The sequence below is a fragment of the Rattus norvegicus genome, chromosome X (assembly GCF_021556685.1).
Source record: "Rattus norvegicus strain SHRSP/BbbUtx chromosome X, alternate assembly SHRSP_T2T, whole genome shotgun sequence".
NCBI classification, from domain to species: domain Eukaryota; kingdom Metazoa; phylum Chordata; class Mammalia; order Rodentia; family Muridae; genus Rattus; species Rattus norvegicus.
This window is the reverse complement of record NC_141554.1, coordinates 45,336,188-45,360,381: the sequence shown is the minus strand read 5'-3', so window position 1 is coordinate 45,360,381 and position 24,194 is coordinate 45,336,188. Positions and strand designations below refer to the sequence as shown.

The following is a 24,194-nucleotide window of genomic DNA, read 5'->3' as shown; positions in this document are numbered from 1 at the left end:
CCTATAATTTTGTGATCCTTCCTACTTTCCCCACTCCACTAAGAAAAAAATCAAAAAACTATCCTGGGATGCCTATTTAAAATCCAGATTCCTAGGGCTAGCAAGATGGCTTAGTCGTTAAGAACACTGGTTACTTTTGCAGAGGACCCTAGTTTGGTTCCCAGCACCCAGGTGTCAGCTCACAACTGCCTATGCATATATAGGTGTGTGTATGAGTTTTTGTATGTATGCGTGCATGTATGTATATATGTATGTATGTATGTATGTATGTATGTATGTATGTATGTATGCAGGCAAAATGATCAAATATAAGAATAAACAAGTCTTTTACAAAATAAAATAAAATACAGACTCCTAAACCCCTCTCTGCAGACCTACTTCACCAGACTCTGTGGGGGAAGTGCGGTTTGGCATCTGTGTTTTTAGCCCTAGGGCCTAAGGAAATGTTTCAGGCGTCACTTGCCCTGTACAATACATTGGAATAGCAAGGCTTACTGCTATCGCATTTGCTTACCCACTGTCAAAGTCACCCTTCACTCAGCAAACTTCTAAAGGATCACTACTTCTCTCTAAATGGTGCATTTATTGTTTCTTCTGTGCTTTGTCTGTATGTTGTCAATGAACACAGACGATATCTTAAACAGGTGCAGCTCTTTGTGGGAATCTAGATGTTTCTATGGGGTAGAGATGGGCATTAGATGCTATATTTTATTCCTAGGACTTCTGTTGGTCCCTTTAAAAGGAAACTTAACTCCTGGCAACAGACAAAATCTGAGTGATAAAATGTTTTTTTAATCACTGCACAGCAATTAGTTTTAATAAATTATTTTTATAAGCTTGTTCACCTTTCATTTTCTGTATCAAATCTCAGTGGCCTAGTGAACATAAAAAGCGCAGGCATTTTGGAAACTTTTTTCATCGTAGTGCTAAGCTAGCAAAGCTACAATCTTAAACATTCTTTAAAATAAGAAAAATGTGGTTATCCCTAAAGTCGTTTCACCCATTCACTTTTCCTATACATGTCAAAGTAGTCTTGCCTTTTCAACACAGGAAATTTGGTCTGTTGCAAAAAAAAAATGGCTTGCTGACTAACAAATAACAAGAAAGAAGGAAAATTGCTATAAAAGACCAAGAATAAACTATGGGGAAAAACATGTATATAGAAATCTCGGGAAATAACATTATTACTAACTAGTTTCCAAAACTTAATAAACAATTTTTGTTCTGAGAAAGAACAGTACGGAGAAATAAGAATTAGGGCAAATATGGTATAAAAACATTGGTTGGTTGTTGTCATCTCAGCAAGTGAATTACCCCAGACAATGATGTGAGCCTATTTATCCTAAAGGACACTGTAATTTTCCCTATGACTGTTCTGCTGTAACTTTTTTTAAAAGCAATTTTCAACATACATGAAAAATAAAGGCCTTTCTAATTTAAAGACAAAACAAAAGTCACAGTAAAATGCACATGAAAGTTCTTACTTCTTCCTTTCAGCACCTAATATCCTAAACAAATCTTTAAAGTATTGTGGGACGCGCACCACCACATTCTCCGAGGGGCCAATGTCTTTCAAGTGTGGGTAGAGTCTGGTATCAATGACCTTCTTGATATAGCCCAGCCAGTCAAACTGAGGATAGAGAAAACAAATGAAACCTATGTTAAGGCGACAAGCAAGAGGACAGGCATTAAATAAAGTAGGCTGAGCACAAACTATTCAGCCCAAATCATTAAAGATGAAACTGCTCATCCTTTGCTTATTCAAAAACCAAAGTCAGACCATTACCTAAGGCCATCATCAAAAATGGAGCCTGTATCCTGTACCACAAATTCCAGAATAATAAATACTCTCATGTGTTAATATATGATGCATTCCCTTGGCTGTTCAAACACTCTTCTCTCTACCTTGCTCCCTTAGTCACACCCCATACCATGCCCATCTCTTCTTCTAGCTTACTTCACTCCTCTATCCCCTGCACTCCCTCCTTCAATACTCTCCCTCTAACTTTCATATCCCCCCTCTTCCCCTAAACACTAACACAGCTGCCTCAACACACCACTGGACTTCTCCTCTATGCAAACTCTCTTCTTTCAGGAGGGGAAAGGTCACAACACAATGACACATCTCCAGTCTATAGAACATCACCATGTGTCTCTAAAACAAATGCTGCTTGTTCTTTGTATTGGTTTTCCTAAAGGCCATTCTCCAACTCTTTCCCCCTTGTCTGCCTCCACTAATGAACCTGAAAACCAGTTACTTACTTGCCTAGCACCCAGTTCCCTACCCCTTGCCCAGCAGCAGGGATGGTCACATGACCCAGTTCTACTCAGAATTAAAAGCAAGCCATGTAGGAATATTCTGAAAGGTTCTTTTCTGTTTACCCTGGGAAAATAAAGTCATTGGGGTCCATGTGTTCTTTCCCCTTCTCCTTGTCCTAATGTGGAGCTACAGAGCACACTTCGTAGCCATGTTATCCAAATCAAGTGAAAAAGCCTAAGGAGGGTAAAATGTAAACATAAAGTCTGTGCACTGTTAAACAGCTGGACTGATACCAACTAGTCCCGGTGACTGTGCCATAAGAAAATGGCTTTAAGGTTTTAAGCCACTATCAGAAAACTTTCTGTATTCCCTACAACTGGGGAAATCCTATTGTACACACAAGGATATTGTATGTGATAGTTGAAAAGAATGATGATAATCAAAATGATGAATAGTAAGATTTACAAGGCCAACTTTTATACACAGCTGAAATAAAATAGCTTATAAAATAGCAGGAAACAGAATTTTTTGTGGAGAGTTTTCACCAACCTGGGGAATCATAGCACTGAGCTCTGAGATGTTCATTTTGTTATACATAGCCTCACTGGTTCGGTTCTCATGTGGAATCATTATCTGTCAAAAAGAAATTTGGGTTATTCTTTGAAATGAATCATTTATTATTGCAAGACTGCCTTTCACCCTTTCACATGTGCCAAAACATCTGTATATTATTAGCAACTTTTTCAAGACTTTGGTGTGATGCCTAGCTGTGGGGGAAAAAAATTAAAAAGTAAAGCAAAAAAGTATTTTAGGAAGGATTAAGAAAATAAAAAGAAACTTACATATTCTCCTCAATAAGAAATATTGTCCCCAGTACAAAGAGTTTACAGAATGTTCTTTTCCTCTACCAGGTAGATGGACCAAGTCCATTGCTAGCTCAGTTTTGACAATCAAGCTGAAGTTGCCCAATTAAGATCACCATTCCATGTTTACCTATAGTTTCCAGACAATGGCCTCAACTCCTTCACGTCTAGGGGAAAATGGCCAATGACCAAAAGGAAGCTATGTGCATATCAGTGGTACTTGTGACCATTTTCTCTGACCTTCAGATTTCCCACTGCCGGAAGTATAAATTTGATCACCACCTGGGTGGACATTTCACTAGCTTCTACCTCTAACATATGTATTCTAAGAACTGCAACAATGACTCTTCCTCAAGAGCCATCTTAATCACTTGCATTGCCTGATGACCATAGCTCCTTTACACATCATCATCTTGCTCCAGAACCTTCTCTCTTTCTTTTCCTTTGCATTCATTTATCTTGCCATCTCCCACCTAACCTACAACTGTCCTATCCTCATACCTCAAGTTCATTATCACCATCTCCATGGCTGGGACTGATTTAAGATTGCCTAAGGTTTATGTTCTCTAACAAGCCTTTGTAATTGAACTCCATTTGGTAACAATCACCAGTGCTACTCCATGGATGAGTCCTCTCTCTCCTTGTTTAGTGTCTCAGACAGGGCTAGAGTGGAGGAATATTCTATAGCTATTTTTACTTACTTGAATTTGATGAAGCTTTTTTTTCATCCTTAGCATCACAAACTTCCTGAAGACTATGTATCTCAGTACTCTTGGATGTGCCTAGTCACCTGAAGACTAGGGGAATGAGAGGAACATCCTAACAGGCCAAAAGTCCACACACCACAGATATTTCAAGTCAAAATCATAGGAGCTGAATGGCAGGCAATTGCCCCTCTGTTTGAAGTGTGTCAATGCCTTCATGGCTCTCCCTCACTCTCCATTGGAGAGAGACAAGTCCCTTACAGTTTCCTTGCTATTTGTGAATCCTAAATCATTGCCTCAGAGGATGTCTACATGTCTCCTCCATCTTCCTTCTCCTTTGTGAGTTCAGAGTCCCAGGTCCAGGTTGAAGGTCTTTGGTCTCACAGCTGTGTTCAGCTCTCCAGCACCTGGTCCCCTCCACACATGGATCTGTCACTTCAGTTGCTCTCTCAACCATTCTCAGTCTTGCCTAAGCCCAGTTGTTTTCAGACTTCTTTTTGGTCTAACTTCCTGGCTCAAGGCAAGGCATTCCATGCTATTTATCACACCTTCAGTTCAAATTAGTACTCTGGACCTTCCTATTTGCTTGGAAAAGGAATCCAGAATTCAGATAGCCTTTAGACATGGCTTCCAGGCATATCTATAACAGTCCTCACAACCTTCAAGTGACATGTAGTAATAAAATTTTTAATGTGATTGTTGAGGTTCATTAAGAATATGTTTTAAAATAGAGTGAAATAGAAAGTGGGGGTGGAGGGTGGGGAGAGAAATCTTAAGAAAAGGACAGGATAATACGCTCTAGAATAGACACAGACTTGATAAAAAAAACTTTTCAAAAATAAACTGGGAGGGCACACATGTGAACAGTGCATATATGTAAGTCAGAGGACAATTTTGGGCACTGGTTCTCACCTTCTACCTTGTTTGAAGCATTCTCTTTTTTGTCTGCTAATGCACTGTATATACCAGACTGGCAGGTCTATGAGCTTCCCAGAATTATCTCGTTTCCACCTCCCATCTCAAAGTAGAAGCATTAAGATTATAGACATGTACCACTACTCCTGACCCTACATAGGTTCTGGGAACCCTTCATCCCAACTCTGTACCTCAACATACCACCACCAATTTACAGAACATAAAACCAATAAATACTTGGCACTCAGAAGTTTTAGTAACTTCCATTATAAAAGATCACCAAGGTCTTCCACAAGCAAAGGTCACCATATTTATTCTCTCTAGACATGAGAATATTTAGGAATTTAATGCATTGCCTCTTCTAGAAAGCAGTCATTCTATAAACAAAACTAACTATTTAGGATTTAGCATTCTCCAACAAATTGGTTTTCACTCTCCTCCCCTTTTTATCTCTAAGGTGATTTACTCAGAATATAATACATGACACAGTGACAGTCATTAACATAATATAAAACAGAGAATGTAAGGCTAAGCACCACTGGTTGTGGTGGCACACACCTTTAATCCCAGAACTCTGGGAGGAAGAGGAAAGCAAATATCTGTGAATTCCAGGCCATTCTTACCTAACTAGCGAGTTTCAGGGTAGCTGGGGTTACATACAAACACTTTGTTTTCAAAAACAAAAACAAAAAAATGAAAGAAATATAAAAGTAAAGAAAGATAGATACAAAGTAGCACCAGCAAGGCAGCTTTCAAGCTACAATTGTCTTCATCAACTTCATATCCCATATTGATAAATCTCTCCGAGCTCAAATTTTGTCAGAGTCACTCTAAGTAAGGATGATACAAAAAAGTAGGTTGAGTTAAAATTATCCTCCATCACTGAGGCATAGCTTAGTGGTAGTGTACATCTGACTTCTATTTGGGCCATTCAAAAATTTCTCTATGAAAAGAGGTTTCCTTGCTAGCAGGCATTCTTTGACCAGAGTAGAATAGCACATAGACACTGAATAGGCTTTAAGCAGAGAGGTGGAAAGAATGAGGGGCTCTTAATTCTTGTCATGGTTCTTTTTACCTCCCAAAGAGGATGCTATTGTTATTACCTTGGATACAAAAGGTAATGTTACAGAAGGCTCATTGGTTGCAATGTATACTTTCATTCAGCATGCATTGTTTACAAAATAAGGGAAAGTAAAGGACATGGGGAAAAAAGAAAAAAGAAAAGAAAAGGTTTGCAACTAAGACTTACCTCAGCTATCTTAATTTCCAGTCTAAGCACTGACTTCATGTCATGTTCAGCTCGAGAGCTATTAGCTCCTAAAAGCACAGCAGTGTCCACCATGAATTTGTAAAGGGCATCACGATACTGTAAGAGATAAAGAAGCAAGTGTCCATGACAACAGCCTGGTAGGAAGTATGGTTTAGAGATACAGAAGAGCAGAAACAGTAGGTGGAAATAAACTTTCTTCATTTTTTCACTTTGTACTCAGAGTATGAAACCAGCATTATGCAATGCCAGCCACCTACCTGCCACTTTGAGAGGAAAAACAAAAGTGATGAGTGCATGGGTACTATTTCTATGACAGATAGAGTTGCCCAGGCATCAAACATCAAGCAAACTAGTTTTCTGGTAACTGGTGATATTATGGATAAAAGAAACATCTCCTAATGAGTCCGGAAGAGGAAGGTAAAGGTCAGGTGTCTCCTTCCCAGGCAAGTGATGCTTTAATAAAGTAACGGGAAAGAACTCTTTCTGAAAGCAGAGGACCTGATCCATGAACACTAATGCGAAGTGTGATTTATTCCCATCCAGCTCCATTTACCCAGCTTCACACTAAGAAATAAAAGATGATTGCAGTGATTGGAGTCCTGTGTCTTTTCAGTTTCAGTTTCCAGAAAGTTCTCCTCCCTGGCTCAGGGGAGAATAGGAGAAATGATAATAAGAAATCTAGCAACTATCAAATACAGAGTTTCATCTCTGAGGTACACCTTGACCCTGTAAGCTATTCTTATTGTGTGACTGACCTTAAGGCCTCTCTGTTTCTTGGTAGATAGCCAGCCTTTTAATAAATGAAATTTAGTCAGCAAGCCTTGCTCATAGTCTTAATTGGAGAGAATGTTTGCCCTTCCCAAGTCTACTGAAAAAGTGTTCAGCTAGTTTAGTACACAAGGTGGCTTGCTAAGCAAACTGGGCGTTTGATGGGGAAAGGCATACAAGTGAAAAACTAAACAATACTTGAGTCTGTTTATGTGTGCTCTAGTGAGGAAGACAAACATGTAATAGCTATAATGTGAGGCAAGCAAAAAAGGTTTCTTAATAAAGCCACTGCATTACATGAAAGCTGAAGAATTAGAGGATTCCGACCCAGAAAATGTGGAGACATATCATTTGAGGGACATGGGGTTTGGAAACAGTAAGAGAAGGGTCCTTCTGTTGGAGGAAAAACAAAAAACAGGTGAGTTGGGAGAGACAGGCTGAAAGCAAGCAATGAAGAAGCCTTGAGCTTCTTCAAATGAATTTAGACTCTTTCTTGAGAGCAAGACATACTGGGAGTGGTGGTGTGTAACACAGAATTTGCCAAGTGGTGCTAATTGTCTGTTGAAGTGATGGTGGTTGAGTGGGCAGAAATGTGATCTAGGACAGTACAGATGGAAAGGGGGAACAGGTGCTTGAAGGAAGAATTCCTTGCCCTAGGAAACTGCTCAGTGAAGTTATGATGCTTATTTCCAGGAAAGAAGCAGACATTTTAAAGCAATTGATGAACCAAACAGTAGCCAGACAAGACATGTACTTGAACATGAGTAAAACTTACAGATTTGGGTTTACCGGAAGTCCCACACCCGCGGATCCCGGCCCGCAACAGCTCTCTGCTCCCAAACCCCGTGGGAGAGAGAACTCACCGCCTGGTCAGGTGGGCACTCCTGAAGCTGCAGTGCGAAGGAGACCACCAACACTGCCCACCACTGCCCACATCCCTGGCCCAAGAGGAAACTGTATAAGGCCTCTGGGTTCCCTTAGGGGAGGGCCCAGGAGCGGCAGGACCCCTGTGCCTGAGACAACGCCGGAACGTGAAGGAAACAGACCGGATAAACAGTTCTCTGCACCCAAATCCCGTGGGAGGGAGAGCTAAAACTACAGAGAGGCAGACACGCCTGGGAAACCAGAAGAGAGTGCACTCTGCGCACATCCAGACGCCAGAGGAAAACACCAAACACCATCTGGAACCCTGGTGCACGGAGGCTCCCGGAAAGAGCGGCGCAGATCTTCTCGGTTGTTACCGCCGCGGAGAGGACTTAGGCAGTGTCCCACGAGCACACTTGAGCCTCAGAACCTCAGGTAGGACCAACTTTTCCCCTGCAAGTGACCTGCCTGGTGAACTCAAGACACAGGCCCACAGGAACAGCTGAAGACCTGTAGAGAGGAAAAACTACATGCCCGAAAGCAGAACACTCTGTCCCCATGACTGGCTGAATGAAAACAGGAAAACAGGTCTACAGCACTCCTGACACACAGGCTTATAAGACAGTCTAGCCACAGTCAGAAATAGCAGAACAAAGTAACACTAGAGATAATCTGATGGCGAGAGGCAAGCGCAGGAACCCAAGCAACAGAAACCAAGACTACATGGCATCATCGGACCCCAATGCTCCCACCAAAATAAACATGGAATATCCAAACACACCAGAAAAGCAAGATCTAGTTTCAAAATCATATTTGATCATGATGCTGGAGGACTTCAAGAAAGACGTGAAGAACTCCCTTAGAGAACAAGTAGAAGCCTACAGAGAGGAATCGCAAAAATGCCTGAAAGAATTCCAGGAAAACACAATCAAACAGTTGAAGGAATTAAAAATGGAAATAGAAGCAATCAAGAAAGAACACATGGAAACAACCCTGGACATAGAAAATCAAAAGAAGAGACAAGGAGCTGTAGATAGAAGCTTCACCAACAGAATACAACAGATGGAAGAGAGAATCTCGGGAGCAGAAGATTCCATAGAAATCATTGACTCAACTGTCAAAGATAATGTAAAGCAGAAAAAGCTACTGGTCCAAAACATACAGGAAATCCAGGACTCAATGAGAAGATCAAACCTAAGGATAATAGGTATAGAAGAGAGTGAAGACTCCCAGCTCAAAGGACCAGTAAATATCTTCAACAAAATCATAGAAGAAAACTTCCCTAACCTAAAAAAAGAGATACGCATAGGCATACAAGAAGCCTACAGAACTCCAAATAGATTGGACCAGAAAAGAAACACCTCCCGTCACATAATAGTCAAAACACCAAACGCACAAAATAAAGAAAGAATATTAAAAGCAGTAAGGGAAAAAGGTCAAGTAACATATAAAGGCAGACCTATCAGAATCACACCAGACTTTTCGCCAGAAACTATGAAGGCCAGAAGATCCTGGACAGATGTCATACAGACCCTAAGAGAACACAAATGCCAGCCCAGGTTACTGTATCCTGCAAAACTCTCAATTAACATAGATGGAGAAACCAAGATATTCCATGACAAAACCAAATTTACACAATATCTTTCTACAAATCCAGCACTACAAAGGATAATAAAGGGGAAAGCCCAACATAAGGAGGCAAGCTATACCCTAGAAGAAGCAAGAAACTAATCGTCTTGGTAACAAAACAAAGAGAAGAAAAGCACACAAACATAACCTCACATCCAAATATGAATATAACAGGAAGCAATAATCACTATTGCTTAATATCTCTCAACATCAATGGCCTCAACTCCCCAATAAAAAGACATAGATTAACAAACTGGATACGCAACGAGGACCCTGCATTCTGCTGCCTACAGGAAACACACCTCAGAGACAAAGACAGACACTACCTCAGAATGAAAGGCTGGAAAACAACTTTCCAAGCAAATGGTCAGAAGAAGCAAGCTGGAGTAGCCATTCTAATATCAAATAAAATCAATTTTCAATTAAAAGTCATCAAAAAAGATAAGGAAGGCAAACTAATAGAAGAAAAACTAGGGAAGCATCTGGAACACATGGGCACTGGAAAAAATTTCCTGAACAAAACACCAATGGCTTACGCTCTAAGATCAAGAATCGACAAATGGGATCTCATAAAACTGCAAAGCTTCTGTAAGGCAAAGGACACTGTGGTTAGGACAAAATGGCAACCAACAGATTGGGAAAAGATCTTTACCAATCCTACAACAGATAGAGGCCTTATATCCAAAATATACAAAGAACTCAAGAAGTTAGACCTCAGGGAAACAAATAACCCTATTAAAAAATGGGGTTCAGAGCTGAACAAAGAATTCACAGCTGAGGAATGCCGAATGGCTGAGAAACACCTAAAGAAATGTTCAACATCTTTAGTCATAAGGGAAATGCAAATCAAAACAACCCTGAGATTTCACCTCACACCAGTGAGAATGGCTAAGATCAAAAACTCAGGTGACAGCAGATGCTGGCGAGGATGTGGAGAAAGAGGAACACTCCTCCATTGTTGGTGGGATTGCAGACTGGTACAACCATTCTGGAAATCAGTCTGGAGGTTCCTCAGAAAATTGGACATTGAACTGCCTGAGGATCCAGCTATACCTCTCTTGGGCATATACCCAAAAGATGCCTCAACATATAAAAGAGACACGTGCTCCACTATGTTCATCGCAGCCTTATTTATAATAGCCAGAAGCTGGAAAGAACCCAGATGCCCTTCAACAGAGGAATGGACACAGAAAATGTGGTACATCTACACAATGGAATATTACTCAGCTATCAAAAACAACGAGTTTATGAAATTCGTAGGCAAATGGTTGGAACTGGAAAATATCATCCTGAGTGAGCTAACCCAATCACAGAAAGACATACATGGTATGCACTCACTGATAAGTGGCTATTAGCCCAAATGGTTGAATTACCCTAGATGCCTAGAACAAATGAAACTCAAGACGGATGATCAAAATGTCAATGCTTCACTCCTTCTTTAAAAGGGGAACTAGAATACACTTGGCAGGGAATAGAGAGGCAAAGATTAAAACAGACACAGAAGGAACACCCATTCAGAGCCTGCCCCACATGTGGCCCATACATATACAGCCACCCAATTAGACAAGATGGATGAAGCAAAGAAGTGCAGACCGACAGGAGCCGGATGTAGATCTCTCCTGAGAGACACAGCCAGAATACAGCAAATACAGAGGCGAATGCCAGCAGCAAACCACTGAACTGAGAATAGGACCCCCGTTGAAGGAATCAGAGAAAGAACTGGAAGAGCTTGAAGGGGCTCGAGACCCAAAAAGTACAACAATGCCAAGCAACCAGAGCTTCCAGGGACTAAGCCACTACCTAAAGACTATGCATGGCCTGACCCTGGACTCTGACCTCATAGGTAGCAATGAATATCCTAGTAAGAGCACCAGTGGAAGGGGAAGCCCTGGGTCCTGCTAAGACTGAACCCCCAGTGAACTAGACTGGTGGGGAGAGGGCGACAATGGGGGGAGGGTTGGGGAGGGGAACACCCATAAGGAAGGGGAGGGGGGAGGGGGATGTTTGCCCGGAAACCAAAGAATTATTATTAAGTATTAAATAAATTTAAAAAAAACTGAAAAAAAAATAAAAAATAAATAAAAAAAATAAATAAACCTTAACTTAGGATGTTGTGGAGAAAATTAAGAGGTAAGATATGTAAAATAACCTTGCATGTTATCTGTTCTGTAGTAGAGATTCAAAATGATTCTTTTCCTGCTTCATCACCTACGAGCATAAGTGTCCTTGCTCTGTGAGAGGCACCTGCTCATCCCTCTGCCAAAATCCTTGTAAACATTATCATATCTGAAATTCAATCACAGTTCAATTAAAAGAAAACTTACAGATTTGGCTTCGGTAGTGTTATCCAGAAAGTCTTCCCTCACAGCCAGGGAGAGTGTTGCTTGGTCCAACTGTTAAAACAAAACAGAAAGCATGGTATTGTTATTTTAAATTCTTATGTACCATGTTAACAGGGGTCATCAGCTCATTGGCATCCCAGCCATATTTTGAGTTTGTATCACTATCAAAATAAATAAGTTCACTCCATTCAAAACTGCATGCAAATAGGCATTTGGAGAGACCTAACGTAATAGAAACCTGCTCCTCTTCTTTTCTGATTTGTGTTTTCTGTTTTTAAGATGTTTCCAAAACTGCACAGTCCTAAGGCTACCTGAGTTGGAATAGGTATCAGCGATTAGCTGCCAAAAGCCAGGGAATTTATGATTTTTCCCAAGGTCAAATGACTGGACAGATATAGTAAAACCACCTTCTGTTACCGGATCTGCTACTCTTATCACATAGTGCTTTGGAATACCCATCTGGTTGGGCCTGATACATTAGACTTTCTACCTCCCTACCTAATAATGTATTTTTTTAACTCAAAAGAATCAACTGATGTTCTTAAATAACCTTTGTGAATTTTTTTAGAATCTTCACTGCAAAGTTAAAAATAGGTGATTGAAGCACAAATAATAATCAGATTTTTTTCTTTTTTATTGGATATTTTAAGTATTTACATTTCAAATGTTATCCCCTTTCCCAGTTTCCCCTCCAGAGCCCCCTACCCATTGGGCCTCCCCCTGCTTCTAGGAGGGTGCTCCCCCACCCACCCACTCTCACCTCCCCACCCTGACATTCCCTTACACTGGGGGGTCCAGCCTTGGCAGGACCAAGGGCTTCTCCTTCCATTGGTGCACAACAAGGCCATCCTCTGCTACATATGTGGCTGGAGCCATAGGTCCATCCCTGATTACTCTTTGGATGGTGGTTTAGTCCCTGGGAGGTCTGGGGGAGGGGGTCTGGTTGGTTGGTATTGTTGTTCTTCCTATGGGGTTGCACCCCTTCAGCTCCTTCAGTCCTTTCCCTAACTCCTCCATTGGGGTCCCCATACTCAGTCCAATGGTTGGCTTTGAGCATTCACCTCTGTATTTGTCAGGCTCTAGCAGAGCCTCTCAAAAGACAGCTCTCTCAGGCTCCTGTCAGCAAACACTTAGTAATCAGATTTTAATCTCAAGTATTTTCACTCATTTTTCATATGAAAATCTATGTAAAATTATAGTTTCCCCTGAAAATTCCCTTCACATGCAGCAAAATCTACAAAAAGCCAAGTTATAGTGGTGCTGTTATATAATTTAAGAGAATACTGGTGTTGGTTTTTATGAGAAAAGTTTATTCAAAATGTCCATGTAGCCTGTGAGTATTTTTAATTGGCCTAAGACAACAAAGTCACAAGCCATCCTGGCTTCATCCTACTGCAATTCCCAAACTGCAATTGTTTCTTCCAAAAATTAAGCCAGAATCATAAAACAAAATATTTTGATTAAGATGTTTTGGCCTTAGTTTCACAATGCCTTGAAGTGCAGGAATAGGGGCAAACCCAGGGTGTCCCTATCTACTCAGAGATGCTTTGGCTTTCAATTAAATTTTGATCATTCAGTGACTCTTGTGAGCTTCAGTCTCAGAGGAGAGGAAAATATACATATAATTTTGAGAAAGTCACAGGCTCCTCTCATATCATGAGTTTAACCCCATGTAAAGTGAAAGATTGGATAATTCAAGTGAGGTAACCAGACCTTTTATAAACCTTCAGATTGTTATGGTTTCTAGAGAATATTTTAAATAAGCTACTAATGGATTGAATAAGGTCAGTCAACCAAATTTCATTAGAAACATGCAAACTCCTGAGGCAAAGTCTTTCTCAAGAAACCCATACAAGTCCATAATATGTTTCTTATTTTTAAAGTCCTTGTTAGTATTGATATGAATATTTCCATTTCAAAAGAAAAGAAAATGTTCATTCCAGCACTTGAGAGGTACATGGACTGGCAGTTCAGACCAGTTTGGGATACAGAGTGGGTTACAGAGTGTTTTTTAAAACACAGCCTGGGCAATGTTTTTTTTAATGATTTTACAAAATCAGACACATTGAACTGAAAATATGATTTTTGTCCAGTGATAATTGATATGCCAATATCAATTAGAATAAACTATGTTAGGAGAGAAAGTAATAATACAAAGAGAAACATCTGAAAATTATGCGATAGGAAAGGAAAAACAAATAATAGAGAAACTCCATTTCTAACAGAAGTTCTGGTTAATATCACGAATTTTGCTGAAAGCCAAAAAAATGCAGGCCATGGAACAGCAATGACTTTGAGGCATCTTATACTAGGCCAGCTCTGACCTTCCGAACAGTCTATTGAGATCACACGTCCTACTATTCCATAGTCCCTTAAATCATCATTCTTACTCTCACCAGGACTAAAACAGAAATACATATAGCAAGGTGATGCTTTAGAACTTATCTTTCTGTTGTTTCTCATAATTTTATCTCCCATTGAAATCCACATCAAATCTCTATTGTCTTAACACAGGGGAACTTGGCCAAAGGCCAATGTGTGGGTCAACCTGCATATCTTGAGGATGAAAACATACCTGCCCATCAAAAGAAGTACATCTTTCTATAGTCAGATATATGCTCTTCTAATGCTAAAGTGGGTAAAAGTTCATGGTAAAAGATTAGGCTAAGGAAAATGCCTGATTCTTATACAACCAAATCATAGGCCAAACAGGCATACCAAATACTCAAATTGGAAAGAAACATTTTTCAAATGGTCCTGGACAGCTAATGGGCCATGTTTCAAGAGAAAAGAGCATTTGGTCATATGCCACTGGTGACCAGTATCTACCATAGAAACTCACAAAAATCAAGTGATCTAAAACAAATAGCAACAATGACAAGTGAATGGTAATTTAATCTTCCTTGCCCGAGGAGAAAGTGAGACTCAAGATGAGCTAACACACACAGAATGACAGGGAGCTCTCAAAGCTACACTGAAAGACTCAAGCTGCTTGACACCACACAAGTGGTTTTCAAAGTATGTATTTAGCAATTACATTTTTACATATTATTTGTTAATGTGTTTGTGTGTGTGTGTGTGTGTGTGTGTGTGTGTGTGTGTCTATACATGCACACATGGTGTACAAGTGGAAATCAGAGGACAACTTGAAGAAAAGAAGCATTCTCTCCTTCTATCAAGTGGGTTCCAGGCATTGAATGTATCACATCACCAGGCTTATCAGAAAGTACTTTTACCTGCTGAACATTTTTATGGGCTCCTAAAAACTTAAAACTTACAAAATAGCCAATACGTACACACAAGTTGTACAATTTTGGAAGCTACCAATACACAAATGTTGTTGTCATGTTTATTAGGTTCCATGCAGATCTCAGAACAAAACTGTCCCTGCACATATCTAGATGCAGTTTCATGACTATGAAAACTGTAGCTCTCTGTTGTTCTGGGGAGGAGGTTAATTCAGATGTATGAACATTCATTCATGTAATTTAGTACAAACAGGGATAGAAAATCCAATGTGAGCTGCACTCAAATGCCAAGCAGTGCTTAAGCACTTCAGTTTAGAACAAGCTGCCATATTGGCAAAAGAAAGCAATAATAAGTACACAAGTGCTTCCTCACATTTGGAAAGCATTCTATTATTGACAGTGTTTCTAGGACCAGTGTAATTGAATATAAGTGTACAAGGCAAGCTGTTACTATGGTCTTCTGTTTCCCTCATCTTTCTCTAAATTGGCATGAAAGGTGGACACAAACTAGTATTAAGGGTTTTGATTTTTGTTTCTGTGGTTTCAGCACAATGTCTTTGGTGATGATGTTTTACTCCTGACTGGTATGAGGAGGTATATGATATCTGTTTTTCTCATTTCTAGCAACACTACCATAGATAGTTGAGTTCTAGTGACATCATTGCATGAATTTCCCAAATGTTCACCTGACCATCTTAGTAGCTACTGATAGTTCCTAAATCCATTGCCTCTTCGATGATTTAAGTAGTGGTTATGTAACCCTTTATTTCTCTTGACTTTTTAATTTTGATTCCATATATATGGGATAGATATATCAGTAGCTAACAGCACATAGTGCTTGCGTTTTCAGGAAATCTAAATTCAATTCAGTTCCCAGGATCCATGTTGGTGGCTCAAAACCACTCATATCTCTAGCCTCCAAGGCATCTACGCTCACATTCTCTCTCTCTCTCTCTCTCTCTCTCTCTCTCTCTCTCTCTCTCTCTCTCTCTCTCTCTCTCACACACACACACACACACACACACACACACACACACGCACAATTAAAATACCAGAAATAATTAATAATTAATTTTTTTAACTATGAGTATACTTATGTAAGTGTATCTGTGTATAGGTAGGTATCCAAGAGTACAAACACACACAGATGCCATAAACTGGGAGTTACAGGCAGTTGGGAACCACCCCACATTGGTACGAGAAACAAACTCAGGTCTTCTGCAAGAAGAGTATGTTCTCTTTACTGAGCATCAAGTTTGTCTCGTGAATTTTCAAGCAGTGGCTCTCCTGTAAATTGAGAATTTTGTCTCACTGGTTATTCACTTACTCTGAGATCAATCTAATCCAGATTGTGGGGGAAATATATAGAAAATAGTCTAATTTCTGTGGTGAATAAATGTGGTTTTAAAGAATGGAGAATGTGGTGAGTGCTATAGTTTAAATCAGACTTTAAAAGTGCAAATGTGATCGATTCTTAATTTTAGCCTCAATCAAGATGCATCTGTTTCTGGTTGGGGTTGTTAAAGACACATTTAAAGGCCTGCCGCAATAGCTGGATAGTAGGACACTTGTTTAGAATGTATAAGGTCCTAGGTTCTATTTCCACTAGTACAAAAAGTTTAGTATAATCAGTAAAACTGAAAACTGACTGTATATTAGATGTTAAGTATGAAATAATGACTATATCCTTTTTGTTGTGGTAAAAGGCCTTCACATTAGCTCAGCAATGAAATACATTGCAAAGATGTATTTTAGATATGTTATAAAATGCCCCAGCCTCCAAAAAGAAGAAGTTTAGATAAGGCGAAAGGAGCACAATGTTGAGGGTATTAAAGTTGGGTTCATAAATACATAGGAGCTTGTTATTCTATTTTATTTTAGTTATTATTTTCATATGATAAAATGTGAAAGAAATAGGTCAACTATTTGTCTCAGTCCATAAATGGGTGAAAAATAAAATAGATACCATTTGCAATGGTGCATCATTGCATGAATCAAAATCACCCACTACTTCCCAGAGGGTGTAAATTGCATTTGAATGACAATCTCTTTCTTACTTTAAAATACCACCTAAAAAGCTTGGAGGAACATCATAATAGTTCTGCAATCGAGAATAATAGTCTTAAAATCTGGCATAAAAAAATTGAGTACTCTCAGCACATAGAACAGAGGCTGATTGGATTGTAACCATCATTGTGTCTTACATAATAGCATTACAAAATAGCTCAATACCATGTTGCTACTTCATCATCTAACACAGACACACAGCTGTCTCTGCAGCTAAAACTTTCCTTCTGAGTGAGAATTCTTTCAACAACCAAAGATTTTCTCAACACCTATCACTGTCTACACTAGAGGTCAGGAATCTATAGTCTTCAGGCCAGCTTGTCACATAGTTATCCCCATTCATTATCTAAAACTGTTTTCCAGGTACAGCGTCAATGCTCAATAGCTGAAATAGAGTCCAGATGGCTAGCAAAACCTCAAATATGTACCATCTGTCCCTTCATAGAAAACACATTGCCCACCTCTTGCTTAACTCAAAAGAGAAATTCCATGGTTTTGATTTTGGAGAGTTGGCTTATGTTGGATGAGAAAATATACTCTAATGGTTTATCCTACAGTTTTAATACTGATATATTGTTAATATGTCCTGCTTTGATGAAGGGCAGATTAGGGCAGAAATCAATGTTCAGTGGCATCATTATTATTCTTCTATGGAAGAAGAAAAACACAGCAGGGTGAACAGATAAAAATGACTTGGGAAATGTTATTTGAATTCCTACAACCTCCTTTCATTGATGAATATTTTGTGGTCTGTAATTTTCTGACAGCCTCCTAATTTCACCGACGTGATCCACCTCAGGGCACATCTACCTGATCCCTGCATTTATGCTCATTCTCCCAGTAGGAAATGTGCTTAGAATAAATTCTGCTTTACCTTTTGAAAGGGAGGAGGACAGATGCAGATTGAACTTGACAATGGAGATGTGGGCGTACATGCACTCAACTTGTTCCTGAAAGGGGAACAAGGAATCTGGCATGTGTTCTCCCTTCTGTCAGAGGAACAAGGAGGTGAGGGAAAGAGAAGAGAGAGTTCAGAAAGTCTTCTATCATCACAGAAGACCCCTAACCTTCTCTCAGCTGAAATTTACATGCTTGGAGAAGGCATCTGGGAGTGAGAGCATGGATCACTTGAAAGCCACTCACTTCCTGAAAGGCTGACAGTTTTCTGCCAATGATCTGCATTCTACAAATCTTGGAACAGGGCATAATTCTGGATCCTAAAACTCAGCTGATTTTTTACCTCATCATTTCCTTAGGCTAGCATGGGTTCCTTTCTCTAGGAAACTAGGGGTATAGCACAGTTCTCAGGGTGGTATCCTAGCATTCAAGAAGTATACTCTCCAGCACCATATAAACATTACCATATGGTGCTACAATCCTGTAATCTCAGCACTCAGGAGGTAAAGACCAGGGGACCAGGAGGCCAAAGTCATCCTCAACAAATTTGAGGCCATCCCAAGATTATATATATATATATATATATATATATATATATATATATATATATATGTGTGTGTGTGTGTGTGTGTGTGTGTGTGTGTGTGTGTGTGTGTGTGTGTGTGTGTGTGTATGGTATGTTTATGTATGTATGTATATGTGTGAGTGTACATATATGTGTGACATCCTAAATAATTAATCTTAGAATGAACACACAGCCCTGGCTATACCTTCAAGATATGCTCATTGGATGCCTTGTCGTCAGGGGACACGTACAAACGGATGAACACAGAATTGCTGTATTGACCGCGGAATGTTGCCAGTGTTTGCAGTAGACTGAATTTTCTCTCTGACCAAACCCCTTCAGGACCAATATTAGCTTCAAGCACGGGCCAGCGGAAAGGTGAATGCCTCAAGATGTGGAGCAGTGGTTTGGCATCTGCTTTTTCAATCGCTTCTGAAAGAATAGATACAAAGAGCAAGTTAGAATTGTAAACTTGAAGCCAACTGTGATAAATCCTTGCCTCTAGTCCTTGCACTTGGGAGGTAGAGGCGGGAGGATGAGAAATTCTAGGCCACCCTCAACCTCCTGGTGACTTCTCAAAGCCAACCTGGATCTAAGAGACTCTAACTCAAAACAATGACAAAAATAAATTCCAAACTGCGTCACCAAGCTAGACTGCAAATTTATCTTCTCCAAAGAAAGGTCCCATAAAGCTCTCCACTTGAAAGTTCAGCTCTAACAGCAGAGAGGGTGAGAGGAGAGTGGATTAAGAATAACTCCAGAACCAGAACTGTCCGCCACATACTTCAATGAACCTGGTGGATGTTCTCTATAAGGAAGATGGGCTTAGTGAACAGATCCCAGACAACGAAAGAAATTAAGTGGGCAGTACTTATTATTGCCACCAAGCAATAACCTTAACTAAACAATATGGTTCAGTTAAGACAAAGATGTCCCAGTGGATAGGTGTTTCTAGCATATCAAACGATATCCCCAAATCATAAATCAGTTAATATACATTTTAGCAACACTGACTTTTAACTCTGCTATGGCCTTGAGAGACCAGCTTGAGGCCATTGTGTCTCAAAAAGCATGCTAGTTCCATGACAAATTAGCCTGACATGCCTGGGAATCTAAATGTCACTAGGTTCCAGTATTTTCTATAGAACATAGTTCTCATATGTATATGTCATCTTGAGCTTTATCTTGGGCCAGAACTAGCCTGGATATGGATTCAGATTTTTGTACTAGATATTACAAGATTTTTCCTGCTGCCCTATCTAAATTTCTTATGTAGTAACTGATACCAAATATCCAGTCCTAGAAATAAGGTTATTTTCTTGTGGCTAGAGAGATGGCACAGTTGTTAAGAGCACAGTGTGTCCTTGCAGAGGACCTACGTTCAGTTTTCCACACTGAAATTGAGCAATACGCAACATCATGTAACTCCAGTTCCAAGGGTTCCTACAATCTTATCTGACCTCCACAGCCCACCAATGCTCAAGCACTCACATGCATGTAGCCGCACATGTGAATACCTAATTAGAAACATAAAACAACAAAATCAAAATGTCTTTACAAGATTATTTTCATCACTACAAAAGCCACATATTAACTAAAACACACACACACACACACAAATTTCAGTGTTTGAGAAATTTTATTGCCTAAATAACACCTTGAAACAGTAATGGAATTTTAGTTCTCTCTTCCTTAACAATACCATTAAACATTAATAGGACTCTGAAGTCTAAGAATCATAAATATTTTATTTTTTTTCTTTCTTACTCACTCTCATTCATGCAGGATGAATAAAGGATTTTGGCTTTCTGTACAGCTTCAGTGTCCCGCCTTCGACTGACTGATTTCTCCAGAAGTGCTAGAAAGGTGAAAACAGGATTCATTAGCATCCTCCCATATGTGATGTCAAATTGAAGGTCAGCCTCCAGAAAATTAAATGCAAAGACAGACAACTCTGGAAAATACAAGGCGTGCAGGCAGCAGGAAAGATTCCAAGCTGCTTGAGATGCAAATAAAAACAATAAATGTTCTCTTATCCAAGGTTCACCTAACTCAAAAGAAACCCAAGGTTCAACCTCCATCTGAGACTAGATTTTCTGCAGGGGTTAATTTCTTCCACCACCTACACAAAAGGAAGCAGACTTCATTTATTAAAGAACCAAAAATAACTGGATTCAGTCTGTTGTTTCTGGACCAAGTAATACTCTCAATGGAAGTAATTTCATCAGGGTCAAGTTTCTTAAGATTTTTTTTTTCATAACAGCCTCTCAGGGAGGTCACCAAGAAAAGAATTTCCCATTACAAGTTTTATTTGGTGTTGCTTAAACATGCCATAGACATTAAAAAAACAAGTCGTTGCAGGAGGAAATAAAGAAGCAAGGTTGGAAAGACTACCCAAATTGTCGGAAAAGTGGCTGCTTATACATGCAAAGTTCTGAATATTGAATTAAAGTCATGAACAAAACGACGTTTGCCAGATCTTTTTAGAAATTTATTTTCTATTTATACAATCACTGATAAGAATGTTAGAAGGTTAAAAAAGCACATGGTTGTTATCACTCTTTTTTCAAGTAAGGAAAGAAGAAAGCTAGAAAACAGTGGAAACAAACTTCTTCAAAGGAAACAAAGGAAGGGAAGGAGATGCAAGGAAGTGGGGGAGGGAAGAAGGATTCACTTTGAATTGGCCTTGAGTGTTAATTTATCAACCTGAAGCCAAGTGATGGATCCCTATGGTGACTGTAGCCCCTTCGGTAAGGCCTATTTCCACTATGTAAAAGTGCTGCTGCTGGGAAGCACTTGGCAGCCTCCAAAATCACACTGGAATCCTTTAGCTCTTTGAAGAGCTTTAAGGCACAATGTTTAATACTAATCAATTTGACAAATAATTACATATTCTCAGAACAGACTTCTAAACTACAAGTTTTACATTTCAAAAACTGAAAGCCAAAGCTCTTGTTCAGTTTTTCTTTTTAAGGTTTATTTTAGTATGTGTCTGCATGTTTGTCTTTGTGTCCGTGCATGTGCTTGTTTGCAAATGCCAACAAAGGCCAGAAGAGGGTGCTACATCCTCTGGAGCTACAGTTACAGGCTCTTGAGAGCTGTCCAATGTGAGTACTGGTCCTTGACTTATTTTTATAAGCGCTTGCACCTTAAAAAAGCCCATGATACTACATAGATTCTAGCAAACTAATAACTTGTTTGATATGAACATTTTAAATTACATGTTTGGCATTTCTTATGTATCATCACAACGAAAGTTAAACAACCTGCTCCAAAAATAAAGGAGGTTTGGTTTTTGTTTTTTAATCCACAACACTCTCAAACCATATCCATACCTACTTCCATTCAAGCCATTTACATGCCTTTCTGCTACATTGCATATGCAGGTTATAGTCATTAGACTATTCAAAAGACACATTTGGAAGTCAGTATCCAAATTTCATATTGGGTTCTGATGATATTCCAATGTTACAAACACCCTGCAGGCTGCACACATGAGTGCCTGAAAGATGAAGAAATAAGCCACAGGAGCAAAAGAAGCACATGTCTGCATACTTCCCTGTTTGTGTTTCCAGTGCATATTGTAGATCACAAGAAAAAGAGGAAACATATTTATATATGGAACAAATTGATCCTAAAATTCTAGCCATTCAAAAATATCAACAAATACAATATTCAAAATTCTGGTTTCTGGACCAGAATATGGCATTTCAAAAACTATTTTGCTAATGGTCTCTTCTTTAGCACATCCTTTCCCTGCTCCTCTCCCCTTTCTCTCTGTATCAAAGCAGGCAGGAAAGCATTGCTGTGCAGATTGGGACAAGGCAATCCGTTCCCAACAACACTTTCTTTGTCTCTGCATGTGCATTTGTGAGAAAAGAAATAAGACGAAGCCTGGAGAGTCATTAATAAGCAGAAAATAATACCCACCTGTCACAGGCAATTACTCAAGTTAGTAAAATGTCTTCAAAATGGGAAGGACTCATAGGTCACCCATACAAGACTTTCCCTGCATAGCCAGTGTTGTTAGATTTTTGATCTTTCCTCCTCTAGGGAAAGGCTGGAAGAAGCTGAGGAAGAAGGCGACCCCATAGGAAGATCAGCAACCTCAACTAACCTTGACTCCTGAAATCTCTGAGACACTGAACCACCAACCAGGCAGAATACATGAGCTAGTCTGAGGCTCCCTGACACATATACAGCAGAGGACTGCCTGGTCTAGCCTCAGTGGGAGAAGTTGGGCCTAACCCTCGAGAGACTTGAGGTTCCAAGGTGTGGGGAGGCCTGGCAGGAGGAATGGGAGGTTGGGTGGGGGGTCGTGGAGACATCCTCTTGGAGACAGGGAGGTGGGGGTAGAAATGGAATGAGGAAATGTCAGAGGGCAGTCAGGGGGTAACAACTGGACTGTAAAAAAATAAAAGTACTAAAAAAAGAAGAAAGAAAACACCAATTCATAAAAATCATAAACCAGACTACCTCAAGCTTCAAAATTGGCTGAAGAAATTGTTCCCCTCAAAGTATCTTAAAACTGCATACAGTAGAGCCAAGCATGGTGGTGTACTCCTTTAATCCCAGCACTCATGAGATAAGTGGATCTCTGTGAGTTCGAAGCCATTATGGTCTACAGAGCCACTTCCAGGACAGCTAATGACTGTTACACAGAGAAACCCTGTCTCTAGAAAACAAAAAAACAAAACAACAACAACAAAAAAAAACTACACAGAGTAAGTAGTTTTCTCCTTACTAAGCTCAAGTAAAACTGGTTTAAAACAATAAGGCAGCCAAATGTGGGAGCTCATCGTTGTCATTCCAGCCCTAGGAAAGCTAAGGCAAGAGGAGCCCTATGAACTTCAAGCCAGTTCGAGCTAAAGAGATGCACCCCAGAAAAGAAAAAGAGTGAAAGAAAACATGTCAAGAAGGGGGACAATTTGCTGTCACCTCCTAGCTAGAATGGAGGAAGTTATATAATCTCTCAACGTTTTGGGTTTTTTATCTGCATTACCAACTTGGTTTACTATATAGTAAACCTGGGATTTGATGATGACTTTGAAACTTTAATGCAGTTAAAACTTCTCACCCAGAGCTTAGGCACATGATAAAATAAGTGGCTGGGGCTGTGGCTGGGGCACAATTGGTACATGTGCCTGGCATGAAAGAAACCCTAGGTTTGGTACCATCACTGAATAAATTGGGTGGCACATGCCTATTGTCCCAGCACTCAGGTGGTGGGGATAGGAAGATGGAAACGTCAAGGTCATCCACAGGCGCATAACAAGCAATCTGAGATACATGAGAGCCTATCTCCCAAGCAAAGCAAAACAAACAACTGAAAAAGTGGTAGCATAGTCTGGACGATGGACCAAGTTTACCATATACAAAACTGGATGGTTATCAGTCTTCCCAATGTTTCCTCAAAAACTGCTTCTACTCTCTCCCTCCTGTTTCAGGTGTGGATAGTTATCAAGATACTCCCACTATAGGCACTGGATTATTGCCCCAAGGACCCTGCTCTAACCACTTTGCAGAGTTCTGCAATTCTCTATGCTTCCTCTGTTTCCATAACACAGGTAATGCTAGATGATGAGACCCATCTCATCTCAAAGTGGGAATCTCAAAGTTGCTTTGCTTATGTTCTTCATCCTGGATAGCAAGGCTTTAAATAAAAAGAACATCTTTGATCAAAGTATAATATTCATTCCACAGAAAAATGAACGGATCATAATTTGAAATGATTCCACAAAGTGAACATACAGAAATCAGCAAAATCATTACCCAAATCCCAGCAGTCCCAAGGTCGCTCCA

General features: G+C 39.8%; 1 protein-coding gene across 1 annotated transcript in view; it reads right to left on the bottom strand.

Annotated features, from left to right (window-relative positions):
* Phex (phosphate regulating endopeptidase X-linked) overlaps positions 1–24,194 on the bottom strand; it is a 237,576-nt gene that overhangs the window by 176,173 nt on the left and 37,209 nt on the right. Inside the window, 6 exon segments of the mRNA NM_013004.2 lie at positions 1,485–1,630; positions 2,810–2,893; positions 5,992–6,108; positions 11,598–11,666; positions 18,598–18,824; positions 20,164–20,250. Of these exon segments, the coding sequence (NP_037136.2) occupies positions 1,485–1,630; positions 2,810–2,893; positions 5,992–6,108; positions 11,598–11,666; positions 18,598–18,824; positions 20,164–20,250 (730 nt within the window).